The following is a 22,101-nucleotide window of genomic DNA, read 5'->3' on the forward strand; positions in this document are numbered from 1 at the left end:
GACTTGTTTTGAAAGTAGACAATATTGGCGTGACGGACTGTGAGCTGAAAAAAAGTTCGTCTGCCCATCGGGGCTTCGTCTTCTGGTCGGAGAATTGATTGGAGCGGTGCGTTCTATGGTGTCAGCGTGGACGATAGGTCAACCACTATAAGGAAGAGAGAGAGAACACGCGATTAATTGAAGTCTGAAAAACCCTAACTTTGCCTTTGATCGGGGACGTGGGGGCCTATATAATTGAATAATCTCAAATGGGTTATTACTTGACCGAGGTAATTTCTTCTTGAGACTATTGTTTGTTGAGAAGAACATACATTGCCTTCCATTATGAGTCGACTTACTACAAGAGGTAAGAACAAAAGACATCGGAAGGAGGATGATACTCTTGTTACTAATGAAATTTTCAGGTATGGGCAGTATTCTTGTTCAGTTTCTTTCAATTTTATTGTCATGTCCTGCATTTTATGATATGAATTATTACTCAAAATTCTTGTTGGAACCCTAGGAATCTGTAGTTTCTTTTAAATAGATTGAATTGCATGATCAGAAACCAGAGTTGCAACTTGTACATGTTAAGATACTAAATCCTCTTCATTCTTGATGGCATCTGATATTCTGTTATTTGGGTTTCCTGCATTTTTTGATATTTTGTTCTGAATTTTGAGGTGGATTTGTTACTCAAAATTGTTGCTGGAACCCTAAAAATCTGTAATCTTTTTTCGGTGCTAAGATACTGAATCCTCCTCATTCTTGATGGCATCTGATATTCTGTTATTTGGGTTTCCTGCATTTTTTGATATTTTGTTCTGAATTTTGAGATGGATTTGTTACTCAAAATTGTTGTTGGAACCCTGAAAATCTGTAATACTGAATCCTCCTCATTCTTGATGGCATCTGATATTCTGTTATTTGGTTATTTCCTGCATTTTTTGATATTTTGTTCTGAATTTCGAGGTAGATTCGTTAATCAAAATCGTTGTTTGAACCCTAGAAATCTGTAATTTCTTTCGATGAAATAGATTATATTACATCGAGTTGCAACTTGTACGTGCTAAGATACTGAATCCTCCTCATTCTTGACGGCATCTGATATTCTGTTATTTGGGCATTTGCTGCAGGAGAATTCACTCAATTGGTACTGTTACGGAAGAGGATGTGAATAACCTGTACATGTTATTGAAGCCTGTCTGTCATGGTTGTCGAGTCAACACCAAGGACAACCCTAATTGCTTTTGTGGACTGGTTCCACCTCCTAATGGGAGTAGGAAATCTGGCTTGTGGCAGAAAACATCTGAACTTTTCACATCAATGGGTTCAGACCCATCCTGTGATCTGCGCTCTTCCACCGACATACCAGCGGGCCTAACAAATATGGGTGCAACTTGCTATGCCAATAGCATACTACAGAGCTTGTATATGAATAAGAGATTTAGAGAAGGTATTTTCGCTGTGGAGCCAGATGTCTTAGAAAGACAACCAGTGTTGGATCAACTTTCTAGACTCTTTGCTCAGCTGTGTGTTAGTAAAATGACGATTATAGATTCAGGCCCATTTATCAAAGCCCTAGAGCTGGATAATGGTGTTCAACAAGACAGTCATGAGTTTCTTACCTTGTTTTTCTCTCTGCTGGAGCAATGCTTGAGCTGTTCAAGAGTTCCTAACGCTAGAACAATTGTTCAAGATCTTTTCCGTGGAAGTTTATCGCATGTTACAACGTAAGTGTTGTCTTTCTCTGAATTTAAGCACAAAGTTACTGCTATGTTATTCTTTGGTTTCTTTTCAGGGTTCAATTTAAATTTGATTTGTTTTTACAGCTTACTTGCTAGTTGAAATGTTAACACTTCTATAAAATAGCAGACCACATAGGGAGTTTCGTAAAATTTGATGTGTTTCAATTTTTCTAGTGACTCCATTGAATTGTTTTGACATGTTTTTCTGCTAAAGTACAGCAACTTTGAATGTGATTTTCTTCGAGTTTTCTATCATTTGTTTTTGTCCAAAGATATTAGGACTGGGACCTACTCAACTTATTCAGTTTGCCAGATTATAATTGATCCCTTACTTTGATAGTATTGATTATTTCTTTACCATTTTGATAAGGCAAAAGTTTAATCTATTGGTTGCTGGAGCATCTTTGTTATGGTCTCTTGTACCGTTTTAAGTTGAATTTGGACATATATGTGCTTTTTCTTGTACTTTTGGTAATTCCGTTAGATTTTAGAAATTTGCTCTTTTGCATGAGTGTGTTTACAGGGTGCTAAAAATATTTTCTTCCATGGTTTGGCAGAAGAAGCATTGTCTATGCTTTGTGATTTTTTAATTTGAAGCATGTGTACATATTCTTGATTTCTTGAATTGTCATGTTTACCTGTTTTAATTGGTGAGACTACAAATCCTTATAAATCACTGGTTCTGTCATCTATTTTTGTGAGTATGTGTCTCCTCTTCAAGGCTTATTATTAGGCCACTGATATTTTGTCAAGACATAAAAAAAACAATGCGCTTTTGACTTTTTGAATCAATAATTGGTGAGACTACAAATCCTTATAACTCTTGCATTCTTGAATCTGCATCTTCATTAGCTCTCCTCAGCCTTTTTGCTTTTCAGACTAATTTATATGGTAGTGCTCATTACTAAAAACTATTACTTTGTTTTTGTTCCCATGACATAGGTGCTCAAAATGTAGGAAGGAGTCTGAAGCTTCTTCAAAACTTGAAGATATTTATGGGCTGGAGTTGAATGTAAAGGGATTGAAGAGCTTAGAGGAAAGTTTAGATGATTACTTCAATGTAGAAAAGCTTGAAGGAGATAATCAATATTATTGTGAGTCATGTACTGGCCGAGTTGATGCTACACGTAGCATTAAGTTACGTTCCTTGCCACCTGTTCTGAATTTTCAGCTCAAACGCTGTGTATTTCTTCCCAAGGTATGAATGAATTATTTGTCTTTCTTCCCTAATGAATTCCTATAATTCAACAAGCACTGTGTTTTTTAACCTTTCTCAATACAACGTGAACATGCCATTGCTATTTATTATTATTATTATCTTGGTTTCTTTTTACTTTGTCCTCCACAACTAAGGTAAACAATTTTCTAGAATGTAACCCTCAATTCTTACAAATATAGTTAATTTCTGGTTTTGAGGCACAAATAATCAGACATAGAAATGATAAACATCAAGGAATAGGTCATGACCCATAAAGTTTTCTCTTGCACTCTTTGAAGAAAATGTTTTGAGAGATTTGATAGTTATTTTCCTCTTTAAAAACTATTAGGTGTTTTTATCTATGCCATATCACTTTCCTATAGCTGATTCTTAAAAAAATGTCCTGACATATCTTAAAAATTAGGAGCTTGTTTGATGTTTTTTTGGGTTTTTTTTACTAAAAATTCTCCTATCACATCTTATTTCTTTTCAACCATCCAATCACTCAATTCATACTAAAATATCCTTGCTTTATTTTTTTTTTATAAAAGTTAAATTTTAAATACAAAAGGACATTATAGTAATTCAACCAATCAAAAACCCAAATAACCTACTTTTTCATCAAACAAGATTTTTTTCCAAAAACCCAATAAAATTTCCAAATAACCCAAGATCAAACAATCTCTAGCATCCAAACAGTTCAAATTAATTGCCCATATGGCATACCATCATGCCACAGAATGTAATGATATTATCTTGAATTAGGGTGGAAGAAGGCCAATATAATGGTCAGTTATAGATGAAGGATAGTTGCTTTGGTTTTATGTTATGCTAAGACAAGAAGTCATATTTTGGATTTTTTGAGTAATGCAGTTGCAATTTAGAGATGGAGTTCTTTGCAATTTCATCAGATTGAGTGCAGACCTATGCACATCTCTAATGCAAACCTTTTACTTGTAGCCCAGTCAGACAAAAGCTTTTGTTTGGTTTTGATGAAATTAAATTGACTTTTATACATATGGGGGACATGCATAGGTTGTCTTGAGCTGGTTTATAACTTTCTTGATGTTAATTGTTTACTTTCTTCTTGTGTTTTAAACAAGTAAAAGAACCAATGCCACATTGAAATTGATGAATTATTGCAATTTACTCAAAGCTACTTTAAAATAGTGACGGATGTGCTAAGGTTGTTCTGTATATTTTCCACAAGTTATTGTTGAAACTGAATTATAGATACCAAGATCACATGCCGGATATATTTGCGTGGCCTTTAGATTGATTCAAACTTCAACGTCCAACCAAAATATCTTTTCTCTTGCTTTTATGATATCCAAGTCCTATTGTATTTTTCGTATTAATATTTTTTTATTATGTCTTAGAACATCTTTACGTTTACTCTTGCAGACTACAACAAGGAAGAAAATAACCTCTGCCTTTTGTTTTCCTGAAAAACTGGATATGAAGTGCCGTATGTCTGAACATAGTCAATTGGAATTAATATATGAATTGGCGGCTGTCCTTATTCACAAGGGTCCTGCTGTAAATACTGGTCACTATGTTGCACATGTTAAGGATGAGAATACAGGGATGTGGTGGGAATTTGATGATGATCTTGTTTCAAGCTTAGGTGGACATCCTTTTGGAGGAAGCTCTTCTGCTGCTAAACCTGTTTCAAATGATTCAGTTTCCCATCAATCTGGCTCTGAGAAATTCGATACTCTACCATATAAGAAACACACAGATGCTATTGATTCAAAATCTTCAGAATCTAATGGTAGTTCTGTACAGATGTTTTCATCAAATGATGCATATATGTTGATGTATATTCTTAGGCAATCAAAGCATGGTGAAAAAGGTACTAAAAAGGTTTCTCCAGATGATGCTTCACTTCCACCTCATATCTATGAAGAGATAACACAATTCAATGCTTTATTTACGAGTTCTTGTGAAGAATACAAGTCCAAGAAGGAAATTTTGTTAAATGCTATCACTCAACAACGACAAGAGGTGCGATTAGTTCTTTTAGAAGCTCCAGTTCGGTCAACTGAAGAACCGTTTTTCTGGATTTCTACTGACTGGCTTCGTCATTGGGCTGACAACATCACCCCCGTGTAAGTATGAGTTCGTTCGTTCATTCAATCCACAGGTTTTCATTGTTCTCTTCAATAACAGCTCATCTCAAAAAAAAATTACGAATTGCTTCTGCTTGAAACCATCTCTTCAAATTCTATGACATGACACATTCTGAATCTCTGATTGAACATGGACCTTTGTCCAGTGTGTTATGTTTTTGGATTTTTATACCCATTAATCTTTTTCTTGTGACATGCTTTTTTGAAAGGTTCTTTTGATAGGTATTATGAGGAGTTCAATGTATCGGATTGAATGCTGTTTCGAATGAACTTGAAAAAAAATGTTTATTATTTTTCTTGGTCCGTTGTCATTTCTTACAGGACAATAGACAATTCCTCTATCCAATGTTGTCATGGAAAAGTCCCAGTATCGAAGACTGGGTTAATGAAGCGTTTGTCAGCCAAAGCTTGGACCACACTGTACTTGAAGGTAACTACTTACCTTTTTCGTGCAGTGAAAACAAAAACTTTGTATTATGCTAAATTTTCAATTGTTTCATGCCCCTCCTATATGTGTTTTGCTCTGAAACTACAGTTTGTTTGTGGAATTGTTTTTATTTATATGATCGGTTGGAATCCCTTCTTAAGAGTAAAATTATGAAAGGGTAAGATGTCATTCAATAGAAGTTGATGTCCCTAAATTAGTTCATATATGTTTCGCTCCATGAGTATTTTTTTATCCCTTGCTGATGATATTGATTTCATAGTTAGGAGATTGTTTTATTATTAAATGTTCTTGATGTTGCATTCATTTGTGTATTCCTTAGGGTTTATAGTGGTTAATTCAATGTTAAGTTCTTTGAAGTTGATGTTGACCTGTTGAGAGCTCTTATCTGAAACTCAGCTGCTAGGTTATTTACAAGCATTATTGTTTTGCACTTTTTAATTTGACGGGCGGTACAGAAGTTGGTCCATGTATTTCATTGTCTATAATTTATACTTGGTATTGCACATTTCCATGTAATTTGTTTAACTTTTTTTTTTTCTTAAGTATTTTTTATATTCTGCTAACATTAGCTAACACATGTGTATAGTATGGTGGGGGTCCAGTGTTATCCAACAATGAGTACTGTGAAACTTGTCTCTTGGATTGTGCTCATAGCATGGCCTCTGCTGATACCTACAGAGATCGAAAAGGACCACTTGTCGAACTAGCAGAGGCAGCAATGGCAGGGAATTGTAAGGGTGGACCACTGTACTATGTCTCCAAAATTTGGTATGTTATATAAGCTTTCCGTGAAGTTTGTTTTTTTTGGTTCATTGATGCTCTCAGTTATTTTTGTTGCACTTTTCCTATATGTTTTTGGGGTAATATAAACTTCCAGTTCTCTTCAATATGTTCACCACTTCCATTCATCTATAATTCATAAAGCTAAAACTCGCCGTAGTGGTGGCATGTTCTGCTATGTGTAGAAGGATTATGTTAAGGTTTTAGATGTGGATCAAATCTATAGTTGTTAAATGGAGTGTTTCTGATCATGTTGATTGTTTGTATTGTTTTTGGCCAAAACCATATTAGCCTAAAACTCAATCTTTTTGCAACTTTTATTGGTCTTTCATGTGATAGTATTCATGTTAAGTGCTCCCAGTTTTACTTCCTGTTGCATCTATTCTATAGGTGTAGTTGAATTCATGTTTTCTTGCTGGTAGGTTGCAACAGTGGCTACGTAGGAAAAACACAGATTCTCCCTGTGAAGCTGACACTGGACCAACCGCTCCAATCAAATGCCCCCATGGGGAACTCATGCCTGATCAAGCAACTGGTGCAAAGCGTGTGGTGGTTCCTGAGAATCTGTGGCTTTTCTTCTATGACATTGCTAATGAAGTAAAGCCTGATGATCTCTCAGGCTGTTACCCTTTTCCATCCAATTCTAAGCCATGTGGTCAGTGCAGCTTGGAACTCTCAGAAGTGGCATCCTTGGAAGATAATCTCAGGTTAAGTATACTTTATCCACCAAATACGTTGTCATATCTGTTTGTCTTGATTAATTTGATGAAGGTCTTTCAACTTATGTAGCTTACATTCTGACATTGATTTTAACTCCATATGTGCTGCAGAGAGTTCAAACAGAAGCAACGACAAAATCATGAGAGACTAGTTCTGGGAAAAGGTTTAATACTTGTTCCGCATCAGATATACTACTTATTGCCTTCTTCATGGTTGGTCAAATGGAAAAGCTACGTGACTGCTAGTGGGAAGGCTGCTTCTGCTTTTGCAGAACCGGAAAATTTCAAAGATGTTATTGATTCGTTGAAATGTCAAAAGGTAAGCATTCTTTGGAAATCAACATTACTGAACTCGTATTGTGGCACTTGTGGACATGTCCTGCACCTAATCTATGTTTTTTTCTTCTCTATTTGAGGTTTGGCTTTCTTAAGGCTGTGACAATGTTTTTTCTTTGATCAATATTAGATTTGAGTTATGTGTTAGCTCGTTTCAATCACATGAATATTTTTTATATTTCAACTTCGTTGGTTTTGACAATGGTTCTCAAGTTTCAAGCTTTCATTGGTTTTGAACAAATTACAACTTATATGTTGAGCTTATACATATTCATTATTCATCAAATTTCTTTGATTTGAACTTCTCTTGTTAACCAGCATTCAAGACTTAACCAAAGGCCTCCTGATCTAATATGCAAACGTGGTGTGGTCCAGCAGAAGTCACCAAGTGTATGTATATACTCTAAGCTTGTTCATATTCTAAATGCAAAAATTCACTTCTAAGCGGACAAGTTATCATTTATGTAAAGCTATTTTCAAGTATAATATTTTTGAAAAGTTAAAACTTTGCATAATTATGACGGCTTTCTATTTCTTCTATTTGCTTTGAGATTCCTGTCTATATTCTCTGAGGTAATTTCCTTGATTTGGTTCTGAATTCTAGGTAGATGGCATCACAATCATTACAGAAAATGACTGGAAATTATTCTGTGAAATTTGGGATTGCTCAGTAGAAGATGGCGTATCTGCTGAAATTGAAGAATCACTGGATTCTTGTCCAGATTTTCCTATATCCGTTGAGAATTACTCTGCACCTCATGAGACTAACGGGGAGATTGAATTGATCCCGCCTGTATTAAAGACTTCTCCAGTGGTAATCTTAATGCTCTATCCCTTTTATTTTTGATTGCTTCATTATTGTCTCTTTGGGATAATCTTGAATTACAATGATTCTTTGCATCTATTTTTCATTTGCTTTATTGTGGGTTAAGAGTTATTCGGGTGTGGTTTGGTCTGGTTTTTATGGGTTATTCGGTTAGCTTTCCCACCCATAGGACAGTTGTAAAGGAATCTACCGATCTTGAGTTGGATGGGCCAGCTTGTACATAAAAAAGATAAAAGACAATTACAGGAAATAAAAGACAATTGGATGGCTACTTTAATAAAACGGGGCAGGGTTTTTAGGACTCATACGTAACATATTTCTTCCTAAACCATTTCCAGAATTTCATGTTTATATTTAAACTCATTAAATGACATTATCGATAGTATCAAAGCTTCATGTTTTTTTGGGGCAATTTATAGTTGATTTTACTTTGTTGCAGATTCTTATGATTTTGTTACTATTCATATTAGGTTTGTGGTGACTGCATCAGTGACAGAGAAAGTTGTGAGCTGATGAAGAAACTTAATTATTACAATGAGGATATTTGTGTATGTTTTATCCGTGGCAAGGAACAACCCCCAAAATCGGTTTTGGAAGCTTCTACTCCTCTAGAGCCTGATCGAAGGACATCCAAGCGTTCTAGGAAGACTGCATTTGGAAACTCAATAAATCTGAATGTTTCTGGTTCAACATCAGTCTATCAATTGAAAATGATGATATGGGAATCTTTTGGGGTATGCTTTCCTTTCTCTCTGTTGTCCCCAAGTTTAGTTATGATATAATGTCTTCTCTATTTATTCAGATTTTCTGGTTTCTTATGCCTCTAGGTTGTGAAGGAAAACCAAATACTGCACAAGGGTTCAAGAGTGATTGATAAGGAATCTGCTACACTTGCTGATTTGAATATATTCCCTGGAGATATTCTTTGGGTCAAAGATTCAGAAGTTCATGAGAACAGGGATATTGCAGGTAACAAACAAAAAAAATACTCTTTACTTGAACAAGATGACTTCCTTTTATTATTCAATAGTCTATTTGGAAACACTTTAAGTTTTGTTTAACTCGAATAGTCATGACGACCCCACTTCAACTTAGGGCGTTCTTAATTGGAATCAAACACATTTGGTCTCTTACACAAAAAAATTTCCAATTGAGTTACCCTAGTGGGTTAAACACTTTATGCTTATGTTTCTAGATTAGATAAACAAATTCATTGCAATATGTACTATGTTCAAAACTTTCAAAAAAAAACTTTAAATTTTACAATAGTACTGTCTGATACACTTACCATTCAATTAATTACTTGCAGATGAAATTGTTGGTGATAAGTTGGGAGTGGAGAAGGCGGAAGAGGGTTTCCGAGGATCATTGTTGACGTCAAATACATCATCATCAACCCAGGTCATTCAAGAAGAGGCAGAGGTCATTCAAGAAGAGGCAGAAAAGGCAGAAGAGACAGAAAAGGCAGAAAAGGCAGAAGAGGCAGATGCATGCCTCGAATGATTCGGAGGCATTGGTTTTTATTACAGGTTAGATAACCAACCAATCCATCATATCCTTAATTATATTCAAAAATCATGAAATCATTTTTGGTCTAACATTTTAACTATTGTGTATCAGTTGAGTATGGCGGGTGACCTGACAAGTAACTTGAGCTGTGGTGTTGGTTGGTTGGATGGCTTCTTCAACGAACGAGAAAAATTGTGTCTTAGTTTTGATTATTAGACACTTAGTTTCGTTTTTTATTTTTAATTTTGCGTTAATCTCATCCTTTTGGAAGGAAGACAAAAATGGTGGTTTTTTGAATCGGCAGGGTATTATTTTGGATTTTGTTATTATTTACTATTGGTTGCATTGCAACAAAGTGAACAATAATTTTGATGGTTTAGTATTAATATTGTCACTTATTTCTATTCATTTTCTTTAGCACCTTCTTTTTTTTTAATTGCAACTCAAAATCTCATTTGTCACCATTCAATCATTTTTTTTTTTATCTTTGAGATCCTAATTATTATTTTTAATTAGTATAGGTTTTAACTTAAAAAAAAAACACTTTGACCTTGTTTTTAAATTATAAAAGCTTGTTTGAAATAGCTTTTTTTTTTAGAAATTTTCATTAACTTTCCTACTTTCACTTTATATATTACATCATTCATTTTATCTATCAAAATATTATTTATTTAATATCTTCTTTTATCTTTTTTTCTCATATTTCAATCTCAACTAACACTACAAAAGCTACTTTTTTTAAAACAATGATCAAACAAGTTCTACTGGTTTTCTAAAACCTGAACAAAATGTTAAACATGATTGAGAGTTTGACAACTAAAAATATGTATAAACATGTTAGGCTATTTAGAAAATATCTGAGTGGATTAAAAAAAAAATGTTATTAAATTTCTTAATACATATAATTAAAGTATATTCCAAAAAATTATTTTATCTAAATCAATAACCTAATAAAATATTTAAAATAAAAATAACTTTTTAAATAAATATATATAAAAAAAGTTTCAAAGGGGGTTTCTAAATACATATAAACTGATAATATAATACCATCATCAGAGCTTGATGAAGCTCGAGTTGTTTTAACTTACTCCAACTCCAAAGATAAAACCCTAATTTTCTAAATTGATAAAACCTTTTAACAAGTTTCTAAACATATAAAATAATTGTTTCCTAAAACAGATTTTCAGAAGTTTACTAAGCATATAACTAATCCATAGTTAAGTTGCACTAGAGTGAAATCGCAGATGAAGATTATTCGAAAAAGATTGGGTAGTTTAAATAACCAGAAAATAACAAAACAAAATATATGTAACTTTGAAGAAAGTAGTAATAATATGACAGTAAAAAAAAAAGAGACAAAAAAGTCTGGACATAGCCAATTCATAATAATATTTGAGTTTATGCAAACAAACTTTTAAAAAAAAGATCCCCAAATCCAACAAACAACACAACATTACATGTAAAACAAAACGAGCATTACTCGTTCATTACCTGAAAATTTCTTTCGTTAATCCACCCCATTCTCTGATATGATATCTATATATCAACACAAAAAATATCAAACCAATTAGATTGGTCGCTGAGGTGAAAACGTTTTGATACTCGAATAAGTGCAAGTAAACTCACAGTTCTTTTAGCAGGCGTTTCCAAATACTCAGTCTCTGTGGCGACGATTCTGTCTGCGACCGCCATCATCGTGCTTGTTGTTGCTATCACCGTTATATCTTTCCCTCTCTTTTATTCCGGATTCTTCAACCCTTCTTCGCTTACCCAGATCATCATCTTTATCATCATGCATCTCTCCTTCCTCGCGTTTATGCTTCCTTCCTCCCCTGCTACCATTCTCTTCTTCATCTTTTGCTTCTCTTCTTCTGCTTGAATGCCTCTTATCATCTTCAGCGTTATCAACAGCAAGCCACCTATTACTATGATCATGTAGCTCTTCTTCTTCTTCAACCTTTCTGTGCCTTCTTCCACCCTTATTTCCTTCTTCATCTCTTCTACTTGAATGCTTTTTCTCATCAAGATCCTTTCGAGTTGCCCAAGATATTTCGTCCTTTGTGGTCGTCAGCCTAGACGATTTATTACTATTCTCCACATTTCTCAGTTCATGACTTGATTTTTCTTTTTCGGGTGAATAATCTTGCCCACCAGCATTCCACCTGCTATGATTGTACACTTCTTCTTCCTCCTCCCTTTTGTGCCTTTTCCCCCTTTTCTCTTCTTCAACTTTTGCATCTCTTCTACTTGAATTCCATTTTTCCACTAGATCCTTTCTCGGTGCCCATGATAGTCCATCCTTTGTGCGGTATGTATTATCCACTTCAACATTATTCTTCTTATATCCTCCTCCATTACTGTTCTCCAGATTTTTCCTGCCTTTGTTGTCATGGACATCATTATTGACAGTTTTTTCACGTCTCTGATCTTCAGCATCTGATACATCGCTGTCGTGTCTTCTGGTCTTCTCTTTCTTCCTTCTTGGCTGTTGTTCACTGTCTGAGGAATCTAAATTGTCAGTTTCTTTTGTTTTCTTGTAATGTCTGTCGGTATTTTTCTCATTCTTTCTACCAGAATCATCATCACTGCTGTGTCTTCTTTTCCTTCCATGCCTCTTACGACTTTTCTCATATTCCTCCTCATCTGAAGATGCATCATCATGGTCTTGTTGTCTTCCTTTCTTTCCAATCCTGTTGGCCTCATCTTCGAATTTGGCAAGTTTCTTCCCTTGCCTACTACGATCCTTTTCATTTTCTCCGTCAGAATCACTGCTATCATGCCTTTTACCTTTTCCACGAGTTGCTGATGGTTCATGCCTTACTTTAGTACCTCTTTCATACTCAGAGTCACTCCCTCGAGTATCTTTATGACGAATGCCAGTTTTTTTGGTCGCGGGTTTCTCATCACTCTCTGAATCAGATAAATCAACATCCACCTCTTTCCCCGACTCCCTGCTTTTGTGGCCTTTTAACACGCCAGTCATGTTTCTTACACTAGCATCTTTCTTGTCTTTATCATCTTTGCTGTCTTCAAAATTCTCAGTATTTTCCTTGTCCAATATGTCATCTTCTAGTAGATCATCATTGTTCTCCATGGCATTCAAATCTTGATTATTAACCTTCCTGTGCCCCTCAGTTTCATGGCCAGTTATCTTAAGTGCAGATCGTAATGCTTCTAATTGTTTCTCCTTCCTAGCAGCAATCTGATGAGTCTGAGTATCAGATACCCTGAAACAAAGAAGAACATAATTAAATAAATAGGTAGGCAAAGACCATAGGAGAATTGGAAGTAATTGTAACAATCGAATCTTGACTCTAAAAGAGTATCAATTCTAACTACTGGCATCCTAGAATTCAGCAACCACTAATCTACTAACAGTAGCTATAACATGCTAAAATGATTCCATTCAGAAACTCAAAGCTAGGGTTTGTCAAATTTGGATTCTTGACAATCCCACTTTCGGGCTTCTTAATGAAACGGTGCTAAACCGTTTTCCCAAAAAAAAATTCCTAAAATGATTCCACTAACAGGCTCCTTATTTGACTAATTCAATGATAATAAAATGCGACTTTGATCTGTTTCCAACAGTAATTACCTAACTTTTATATCACCAGCGGAGACTCTAAACTACAAACAACCCAAAGTATTTTGTATAGTTGGTTTCATTTTACAAATGCAACTTGGCTTAAATAGTAACAAAAACCAGCTAACTACTTGCATACTAGAATTCAGCAACCACTAAGCTACTAACAGTAATTACAACAAGCTAAAATGAATCCAATTCATTGATAATAAAACACGACTTTGACTGTTTCTAACAGTAATGACCTAACTTTTATGAGATCAGGATCACCGGAAGAGACTCTAAATTACAAACAAGCCAAAGTATTTTCTATAGTTGGTTTCATTTTACAAATGCAGCTTTCTATAAGAATATGGAATACTTGAAACTTATTTGAGTTCAATATAGATTGAAAAGCAAATACTATAGCAAAACAGGTATTACAATCCACATACATTCTAAAGATTTGAACAAAACCTAAATGAATTTGAAATAAACGCTTACTTTTTATCAGTAATAGAGATAGGGCCAGCTTCAGCAGCCGCATCTTCCAAGTTCCGTCTAGCTTCCGCCAGCTTCTCAGTAATCTCACTACTAGTATATCCTTGATCTGTCAACTTATCTTCAAGAATAACAAGCTTCAACTCAATCTGACGTTTACGGTCATGCTCAAGTATATCCGTGTTTGCTTTCTTGGAGATGCCACCGGTACCTTGACCATCCTCATATCCATTCCCGGAGTTACCGACAATTACCTTCGAAGTCTTTGGTTTAACAAAGAACCTGTTGCTCTGAATATAACCGTTCGTTCCCGAACCCCTCGGAGTTTGCAATCCAATTCCGTTATACATCTCTCACTGCGATTTCAAAAAACACGATCTGAATCAAATACGCAAATTAGTTGATAACTTGCAACGATCTGAATCAAATGCATTTTAAATCAATCTTTTTCATAAGAAATGAATTTATTGTCAAGAAAACCCTAGAAGAGGGAAGGAAACGATAAACTAGTTCTGAATCTTTACCTTTCTACTATAATATGTATCGGTGTTGCGTTCTTGAGATATATCGAAGAGAAGAATGGAAAACGGCGATCGGAGATCGGAGATCGGAGAACGGCGATCGGCGATTTTCGAGCACAGCAGAATTCTAAGTGATGAGTAAGAGAGAGATTATCGTGGAGGAGAGATATTTTAGAGATTAGACAAGAATGTAAAAAAAAAATAGCCCATTTACATGAGATAATTAGGGCTGTAATGAAGGCCCAATAGGCCCAACTATATTTTAAATAAAAAGCCAAATTACTAAAGGGGTCAAACTTTAACCAGATTTTGAAATAAGGGTTTCATCTCTTTTTAAAACCATATAAAACTATTTTCTTAAATTATATGTCCCCATTAAAATATCATATTCTTTATGATGTGGTGGATTTAGAAAAATAATATAGAATAATTTTCGAAATAAAAAGTTATGAATATAATTCTCTCAAAGAATTCCTCACACGTTTAGGGACGGATCTATGTAGGGACTCGGTGTGTTGAAACTCACCCCACAAAAAAAATAAATTATTTTTACGGTAAAAATATGACATCATCCATAATTTCTTACAAATTTATAATATAATTAACTGTTTGTTTATTGAATTATTAAAAAATGGTAACTTACATTTATCTACTCATTTATCTACTCGTTTTATCAAAAAATTTCTAGTTAATTTTTAAGGTCACTTTAAAAAAACAATTCAAACTCGCCCCAACTCTAAATCCTGGATATTTTCTAAGTTTGATTTAATTTTGATTTAATTTCTACGTTTGATTTAATTCGAAAAAGAGGACGTGCACAAGATGATAATTTTTTATCTTATAGAATTTAAAATTATTTTGCTTGAACACATTTTACGCTATTTTAATAAAAGTTAACATTTTAAAAATAAATAATAAAAATAATAGTAATATGTCCTTGTTAAAATATATTTCTATTTATAGTTATTATTTGAATTATAAAATTTGAATTATTTTGATTTTACATCGTTCAAAATAGATGTATAATTTTTTAAAGTTTAGTTAAGCTAAACAAATAATTCAAAAGAGCAAAGGTATGCAAACAATAAAAAAAAGATAGAATAATATTAGGATGATGTCTAGAGAAAACAACATTTAATAGTAAAATTTTCTATTATACAATATATATTTGGAAGTATTTTAAAATCTTAATATTTATTTCATTTAATATTATGACTATTTGGAGTGTATTGTTTGATTGTTGCCATAATCACTTTGGTCATTCATTTAATAACTCTTTTTATACATTAATAGTCTGAGGACCTATTTATATACTATATAATAGTAAGAGAGTATAATTAGAATAAATGTAAAGTTCTCTTAGTCCAAGTTATTTAACCATTATGTTTTCATACTTTTTCTTTTTATTATCAATTTTGTATGCTTCATAGTAAATAAGAGTACTATTTAGTAATACTGAACACTAGGATGTGTAAATTTTTTTTTTGTAATTATGCACAATAATAAGAATAAATGAAAGTTATTTAAGTCTAAAAAAATAATAATTATATAAAAACACGATATTTTGAATGTTATTAAATAAACTCAAAACACAACAAGATTTGAGAAATAGCAATGAAAACATTATAGTCAAATATGTTAAACTAGCGAAAAAATATACAAATTAACGTTAATCAGCTCGCAAATTCTTAAGAAGATCAATTAGTTCATCGATCGTCTCCACCGACTTTTTCGATAAGACCTACCATATCGTCTTAATAATAACATTATGAAGTAAACACATCATTCGATCGTGATAATTGAACGTCATACGATTCTTTTCGAGTCAAGTGATTCATCCAAAGATAACCGAGATAGTAACTCATCTATTTAATCCAAATGAGTTCGCAGTTTCTATCCAAACTTTCTAATAACCGATAATTGACTCAAACATCACCGTACACACTAAAATATGAGAATATTTTTAATACCTTAGTTTCAATTTATCTAATTTTATTCTTAAAAAATCACCTTAAATTGAAGTAAATTCTTAAAATGCTTACTTAATCTAGAAAAAAATAATTTTAAAAGATAATAAACAAATGTAAAAAAAAGTTAAAATATAATGTATTAAACAAATATACATTATTGTTACAATATGACTATTTTTTTTTTCTAATAATACAACATTAGGTATATATGGACCACCATTTTAATCACTAAAAAAGGTAAATTGTCACTTTCTTATCATTACAACTCCTCATATATTTAAATTCTTCAACCCATTTCAAATAATACAACCCAATTTTCTATAGATATGTCACTATCATAATTTTATTAACAATAATAAATTCAATCTATGTTCTTCATCAATTCAAATTTATAGTCACATAAATTCTCCCATCCACAATCACAATTCAACACCCTTATTGATCTCTCTAACACACATGAACAAGCTTTAAAATATCAACAATGGTGTATAATTCCAGTTCCATAACATTTATAGCCATAGTTATTGTCTTCATCTCATACTATGGATGGAAATTACTTTATTGGGTATGGTTTAAACCAAAGAATCTAGAAAGGCTACTAAGGAAGCAGGGATTAAAGGGTAATCCTTATTGTCTATATTATGGTGATTCTAAAGAAATGATCTCTATGACAGAGGAAGCCAATCGCTGCCGTCCACTTCACTTTTCCGACGATATTCTTGGCCATGTTTTCCCTTTTCACCGCCATATTCTTGATAAGTATGGTAAGTAAATGTCATCATTTCGAAAAAAATTATCAAAGGGTTTCCAAATTTGGTTATAGATGCAATACACCTACACTCATAAAACTATAGAAGATATATATAAAACATATTATTCTCTTCTAACCTAGCGGAAAAAAAAAACGTGGATATCCCATCCTATCTAAGGTTCTAAGCTCGAGCCCGTTACACGTCAAGTTTTGTTAGTCTAATTAATTGGTTACGTGTTTTTGCGGGTTACGTGTTTAACCCGCAGTGATTAGTCGCACTCCGACACAAAATCCTACTTTCTAACAAACATGTTTTAATATGAGATGATACCCTAATTTATAAATAAATCCATTACAATTTTTGCTTGTTTGAAAACATGTATTTTATTTCTAATCATATCATTCTGGTACTGTTATGTGAAATTCAGAAAAAAAAAATAATGAGTTTACTCGTTAGTTATCATAAACTTGTAAAATTAAGAATTTATTTGTTACTTTAAAATATATTATATATATATATATATAATTAATTAAAAAATTATAATTAACAAATAAGGCTAAAAAATAACAATAATACTTTTTTGAATTTATAAATATAAATTTAAGACTTTTTTTTATGTAAAATCATACAAATTGTAAAATCCAAACTATTTAAAATTTTGTAAAATCTTATAATAGTAGATTTAATAAGGTAAGAGCTTAAGACTAGTTAACCTCCTCTAAAATTGTAAAATTTTAATAATTAATTCAAAATTTTAACCAACTTAATATCAATATTTCAATTGCTCTAATTTAGTTGGATAATTAAAAGAAATCAAATTTGCAGGAAATAATTCATTCACATGGAGAGGACCAATTCCAAGGGTGAATATAATGGACCCAGATTTGATCAATGAAATTATGATGAAAAATGAAATATTCAAGAAGCCCAAGCAACATCCAATCCATAGTCTTTTAACAACTGGAATAGGTTCTTATGAGGGTGAGAAATGGGCAAAACAAAGAAGAATCATGAACCCTGCTTTCTATATGGAGAAATTAAAGGTTTTAGTTCCATAAACTTTACATTATTACATTTTTCATATTTTTATTATTGAAAAATAATCATATAATGGTGATCAATTCACGAAAAATATATAGGATATGTTACCCGCTATGTATGTAAGTTGTACCGAAATGATACACGAGTGGGAGAAAAAAGTCGATGTTTGTGGAGAGGATTGCGAGATAGAAATATCGTCTTTTCTACAAAATATGACGTCTGATGTGATTTCGCGCACTGCATTTGGGAGTAGTTACAAGGAAGGCATGAAAATATTTGAAATTCAACAAAAACAAGCCGATTTGGTTTATTTTGCATTGCAGTCGCCTATTCCATGGTATGTTATGTTTTTATTATATTGTTCATGGTCATTTGAAAATACTTTTAGGAGCTGGATCAAATTTTATAAAACATGTCTAAATAAATTATGTTCAATGACATAAGATACAATTCTAGACCTATTGATGGTTGATAATTAACAATTATTTTGTGATGTATATTAGGTTCTTACCAACAAAGACAAACAAGAAGATAAAAGAGATGAAAATTGAAATAGATAGACTAGTGAAGGTGATAATCGAAAGAAGAGAGAAATCAATGGGGAAAGGCGAAGGCGGTGGAGATGGTGATTTATTAGGCGTACTTTTAGAGAACAATTTGAAGGAGAAAGTTATAAAGAATGACGATGCAATGAGTATCGAAGATGTCATAGAAGAGTGCAAACTTTTCTATTTTACCGGTCAAGTAACCACCTCGAACTTGCTCGTTTGGGCTATTGTTTCACTAGGAATCCATTCAGAATGGCAAACACTTGCGAGGGATGAAATTCGACAAGCTTTTGGGGACAATGTTCCTGACTTTGATGGGCTAAACCGCCTCAAAATTGTAAGTTGCTCTGTTTTTATTCATTGGGCATATTTACACACATTTTTTTCATCAAGATTTGAGTTTATATGAAAAACTATTGATAAATGTATGTCTAAGTTATGTCTCAAAATGTTATTATAATTGAAAAAAATATATTATTAAATTTATTTATAATTTCTTATTCAATTGAGACACAAAATTGTTTCTAAGTGAACCATTGTGTTCCTCTTTATGAACTTTTGCTAATTATAACACATTAACATGTTTTTGTTAGGTAACCATGATATTATACGAGGTTTTAAGACTATATCCTCCATCACCGATGATGATGAGAGTCGTTCAAAAAGAAACCAAGATCGGACACATGTCTTTACCCGCAGGGTCTCAACTCATGGTACCAATAATCTTCATACATCGAGATCGTCAATTGTGGGGTGAAGATGTTGAGGAGTTCAAACCCGAAAGATTTGCCAAGGGACTAGCAGCAGCATCAGATAGACAAGGCTCTTTCCTCCCTTTTGGTGGCGGCCCGAGAACATGCATAGGCAACAACTTTGCTATGATGGAGGCGAAGATGGCACTAAGTCTAATTCTTCGTCGATTCTCTTTCGAGCTTTCACCTTCGTACGTGCATGCCCCTACCTTAGTTGTCACTCTTCGCCCTCAATTCGGCGCTCAAGTTGTTCTACGAAAGTGTGTGTAGTAATATTTCATAGGTCCTAAGAATTTATTGTGATCTTATTGGCTATTTATCCCCTAATCATATGTTTGTATCAATAATTATTAGTGATTTCCTTGTTTAATAAAAATGTATTTGAATTTGGTTTAAATAAGATGAGTAAGGAATCAAATAATGTCTAATTAAAGAAATAATTCAAATCTAAAATTAGGTTGGACTTAAAAAAAATGGTGAGCTTAAAACAATATAAAGAAGATTATGAAAAAAAATATATAAAATTAGGGTTCATGTTACATCTTTATCTATTTTTTTCGATGATCCGTCTCTAATTCTAATCTATATTTACATAAACTAGTACAGTTTTATTGAATATTTTTTTCAAATAATACAAATTTTGATGATGAAACCAAAAAAATACTAGTTAGCCAGAAAATGAAATAGTGCAATTTGGAAGTGGAAAAGGAGTGGTTGTTAATGTATGATATGATATAAATCATATAATCATTCTCAATGTTAAATCAAGGGACTGATTATAAGACTAGCTCATTTCAGGTGGATTTTTGCAATCTACAAACCAATTATTTGCTCATAAAATAATAAAAATTAAAACAAAACCTTCAATCATAATCATGATTTGATATTGTACCATGAAGTGGACTAATGTCTAATCAATTATTGATCATATCTTAAATATTCATAATTATATTAAGTTAGGTAATTGGTTAAGCAACTATTTTTTTTTAATGTTTAATGTAGCAAATTAAATGTGAAATATTCATATAAAAGCATCTTCAAAGTGTCCAAAATAAATGAAATAGGAAGGATTTGGGGGTAATCGAGTTAGCGAAGATTTAATATTGTTTAGAAAAAGTCGACTTAAGAGATTCAAAGATCACGGATTTAATTCTCACTAAAAGGGATTTGAATGGAAGCGAAGGGCCATGACAATGGAGTGTTTTCTAGTTTTTCTTAATTAAAAAAAAATATTAATTTTTTTTTTCTAGTTTAGTAAATATTTATATTTATGTTCTCACTTAATATATATACATTTTTATTATTCGTAAATGATTGAATTCTAATATATAACAAAATTAGTTTGTTGCGTATTTGGTTGGCTTTCGTCTTTGCGTGATTGATTTGAATGGGCTACCTTTAGGCTAGTCCATGAACTTGATGTACTTACTACATAGACAACTCTAACGAGTACCGGTTCACATAACTCACCCAAAATATGAGAGTATTGCCGATTTATTTTTAAACTTTTTTAGTAGTTAATTTCTCATTAATATACCCCATGAAATTATTGATTAAATCATTATTATTTCATTTAACTTTTGTTTGATGTTTATAATAATGTCAATTGGTTGAAAGAGACAAGAGAGTTGCATCGATCACAAGCAACCTAATAATTTTGTTTGTATTTTCTTAAATAGATTAAACAATGACTATATATTAATGTTGCCTTATTATTTTACAAATTATTATATTCTTTTTAATGTATAATACTTATAAAATCGAAATCTTGAAACTTGACCCAATATTTAATGGAAAGTTTTTAAAAATATAATACTTATAAACTACTTAAATGTCTAATATCAAAAATATTTTTTGAAAAATTCATTAACAAAATTAATATATTTATTAATATATAGGGACTTATGTAGAGGGGTCAGTCACATTTCAATGTAATGGGGGGCCTTCATTTGGTTGGCACTTGGCAGTATTCTAATGATTTTTTTTTTTTACTTTTAAAAAAAATTCAAAACATAACCAGTCATCAAAAGAGAACTCGAAATAATAAGTTGGAACTCTGATGCAAAATATTTATGTTGCCTTAATTTGCGAAGTTGTCTGTATCATCAACATGTGTCGCAAATGATTTATTCGTTGAATCGTCTGTTAGGAATCGAATAACATATATTGTAGAGTGAAAATAGGATGTCATACAAAATATTGTTTAATTCAAAGTGAAATGGAACTAGTTTAATTTGATATGGATAATTGGTTACCATAAGTCATAAAAAAGTCACATCTTAATGGCTTATTTACAAACAATCTTCTCAATTAGAGGACAACCATATACTCGATTCTATAATCATGACCCACGCGTACTACAAAAAGATGAATCGCCGAAAAAGGGAAGGAATCAACCCGACAACATGTGCCCTTCACCCACCTTAGACTTGTGTACGTGATTTTGATTTTATTTAAATTTACATAATTTTTCTTTAGTGTTATGTACCAAATTTGAATTTGATTAACTTCCATGTAATTTTCACTTGTTTAATAATCCAAACACAAACAAATTAGAAGGAAACTATTGGACATTCTCAATATTCTGTACAAACACCACACCCACTATTCATTAATGTTTGAAGGACACAATTCATCATGTAAAGAAACTATTGAAAGCCCCCTCATGCAAGAAGAGATCTATAAGGTGAAAACTCTCATTTATAAAAAAATGGTTAGTGTTAATCGATTAAAGGGTAATATATAGTAATTTTTCTCCATATACATTGCACTTAGTTTC

The 22,101-nt window shown here is 32.5% G+C and overlaps 4 protein-coding genes across 4 annotated transcripts; 3 read left to right on the forward strand and 1 right to left on the reverse strand.

Annotated features, from left to right (window-relative positions):
- Positions 1–10,092, forward strand: LOC124941287 (ubiquitin carboxyl-terminal hydrolase 26). The gene is made up of 14 exons (XM_047481589.1): positions 1–404; positions 1,116–1,712; positions 2,670–2,925; positions 4,330–5,036; positions 5,379–5,487; positions 6,092–6,273; positions 6,708–6,992; positions 7,116–7,323; positions 7,659–7,730; positions 7,945–8,154; positions 8,637–8,900; positions 8,994–9,135; positions 9,476–9,695; positions 9,787–10,092. The coding sequence occupies exons 1-13, from the start codon at positions 325–327 to the stop codon at positions 9,667–9,669; spliced, it is 3,306 nt and encodes a 1,101-aa protein (XP_047337545.1). The 5' UTR covers positions 1–324; the 3' UTR covers positions 9,670–9,695; positions 9,787–10,092.
- Positions 10,093–11,028: 936 nt separating this feature from the next.
- Positions 11,029–14,425, reverse strand: LOC124941422 (pre-mRNA-splicing factor cwc-21). Its single transcript, XM_047481748.1, has 4 exons — positions 14,263–14,425; positions 13,742–14,094; positions 11,302–12,902; positions 11,029–11,211 (listed from the first exon to the last, which is right to left on the reverse strand). Exons 2-3 carry the CDS (start codon positions 14,086–14,088, stop codon positions 11,330–11,332), a joined length of 1,920 nt encoding a protein of 639 aa, XP_047337704.1. The 5' UTR covers positions 14,089–14,094; positions 14,263–14,425; the 3' UTR covers positions 11,029–11,211; positions 11,302–11,329.
- Positions 14,426–16,710: 2,285 nt separating this feature from the next.
- Positions 16,711–18,039, forward strand: LOC124943007 (cytochrome P450 72A397-like). The gene is made up of 2 exons (XM_047483575.1): positions 16,711–16,993; positions 17,807–18,039. Exons 1-2 carry the CDS (start codon positions 16,711–16,713, stop codon positions 18,037–18,039), a joined length of 516 nt encoding a protein of 171 aa, XP_047339531.1.
- A 117-nt stretch (positions 18,040–18,156) lies between these two features.
- Positions 18,157–19,625, forward strand: LOC124943008 (cytochrome P450 72A14-like). Its single transcript, XM_047483576.1, has 3 exons — positions 18,157–18,359; positions 18,526–18,907; positions 19,164–19,625. The coding sequence occupies exons 1-3, from the start codon at positions 18,157–18,159 to the stop codon at positions 19,590–19,592; spliced, it is 1,014 nt and encodes a 337-aa protein (XP_047339532.1). The 3' UTR covers positions 19,593–19,625.
- The last annotated feature ends 2,476 nt before the right edge of the window (positions 19,626–22,101 follow it).

The sequence above is a fragment of the Impatiens glandulifera genome, chromosome 6 (assembly GCF_907164915.1).
Source record: "Impatiens glandulifera chromosome 6, dImpGla2.1, whole genome shotgun sequence".
NCBI lineage: Eukaryota > Viridiplantae > Streptophyta > Magnoliopsida > Ericales > Balsaminaceae > Impatiens > Impatiens glandulifera.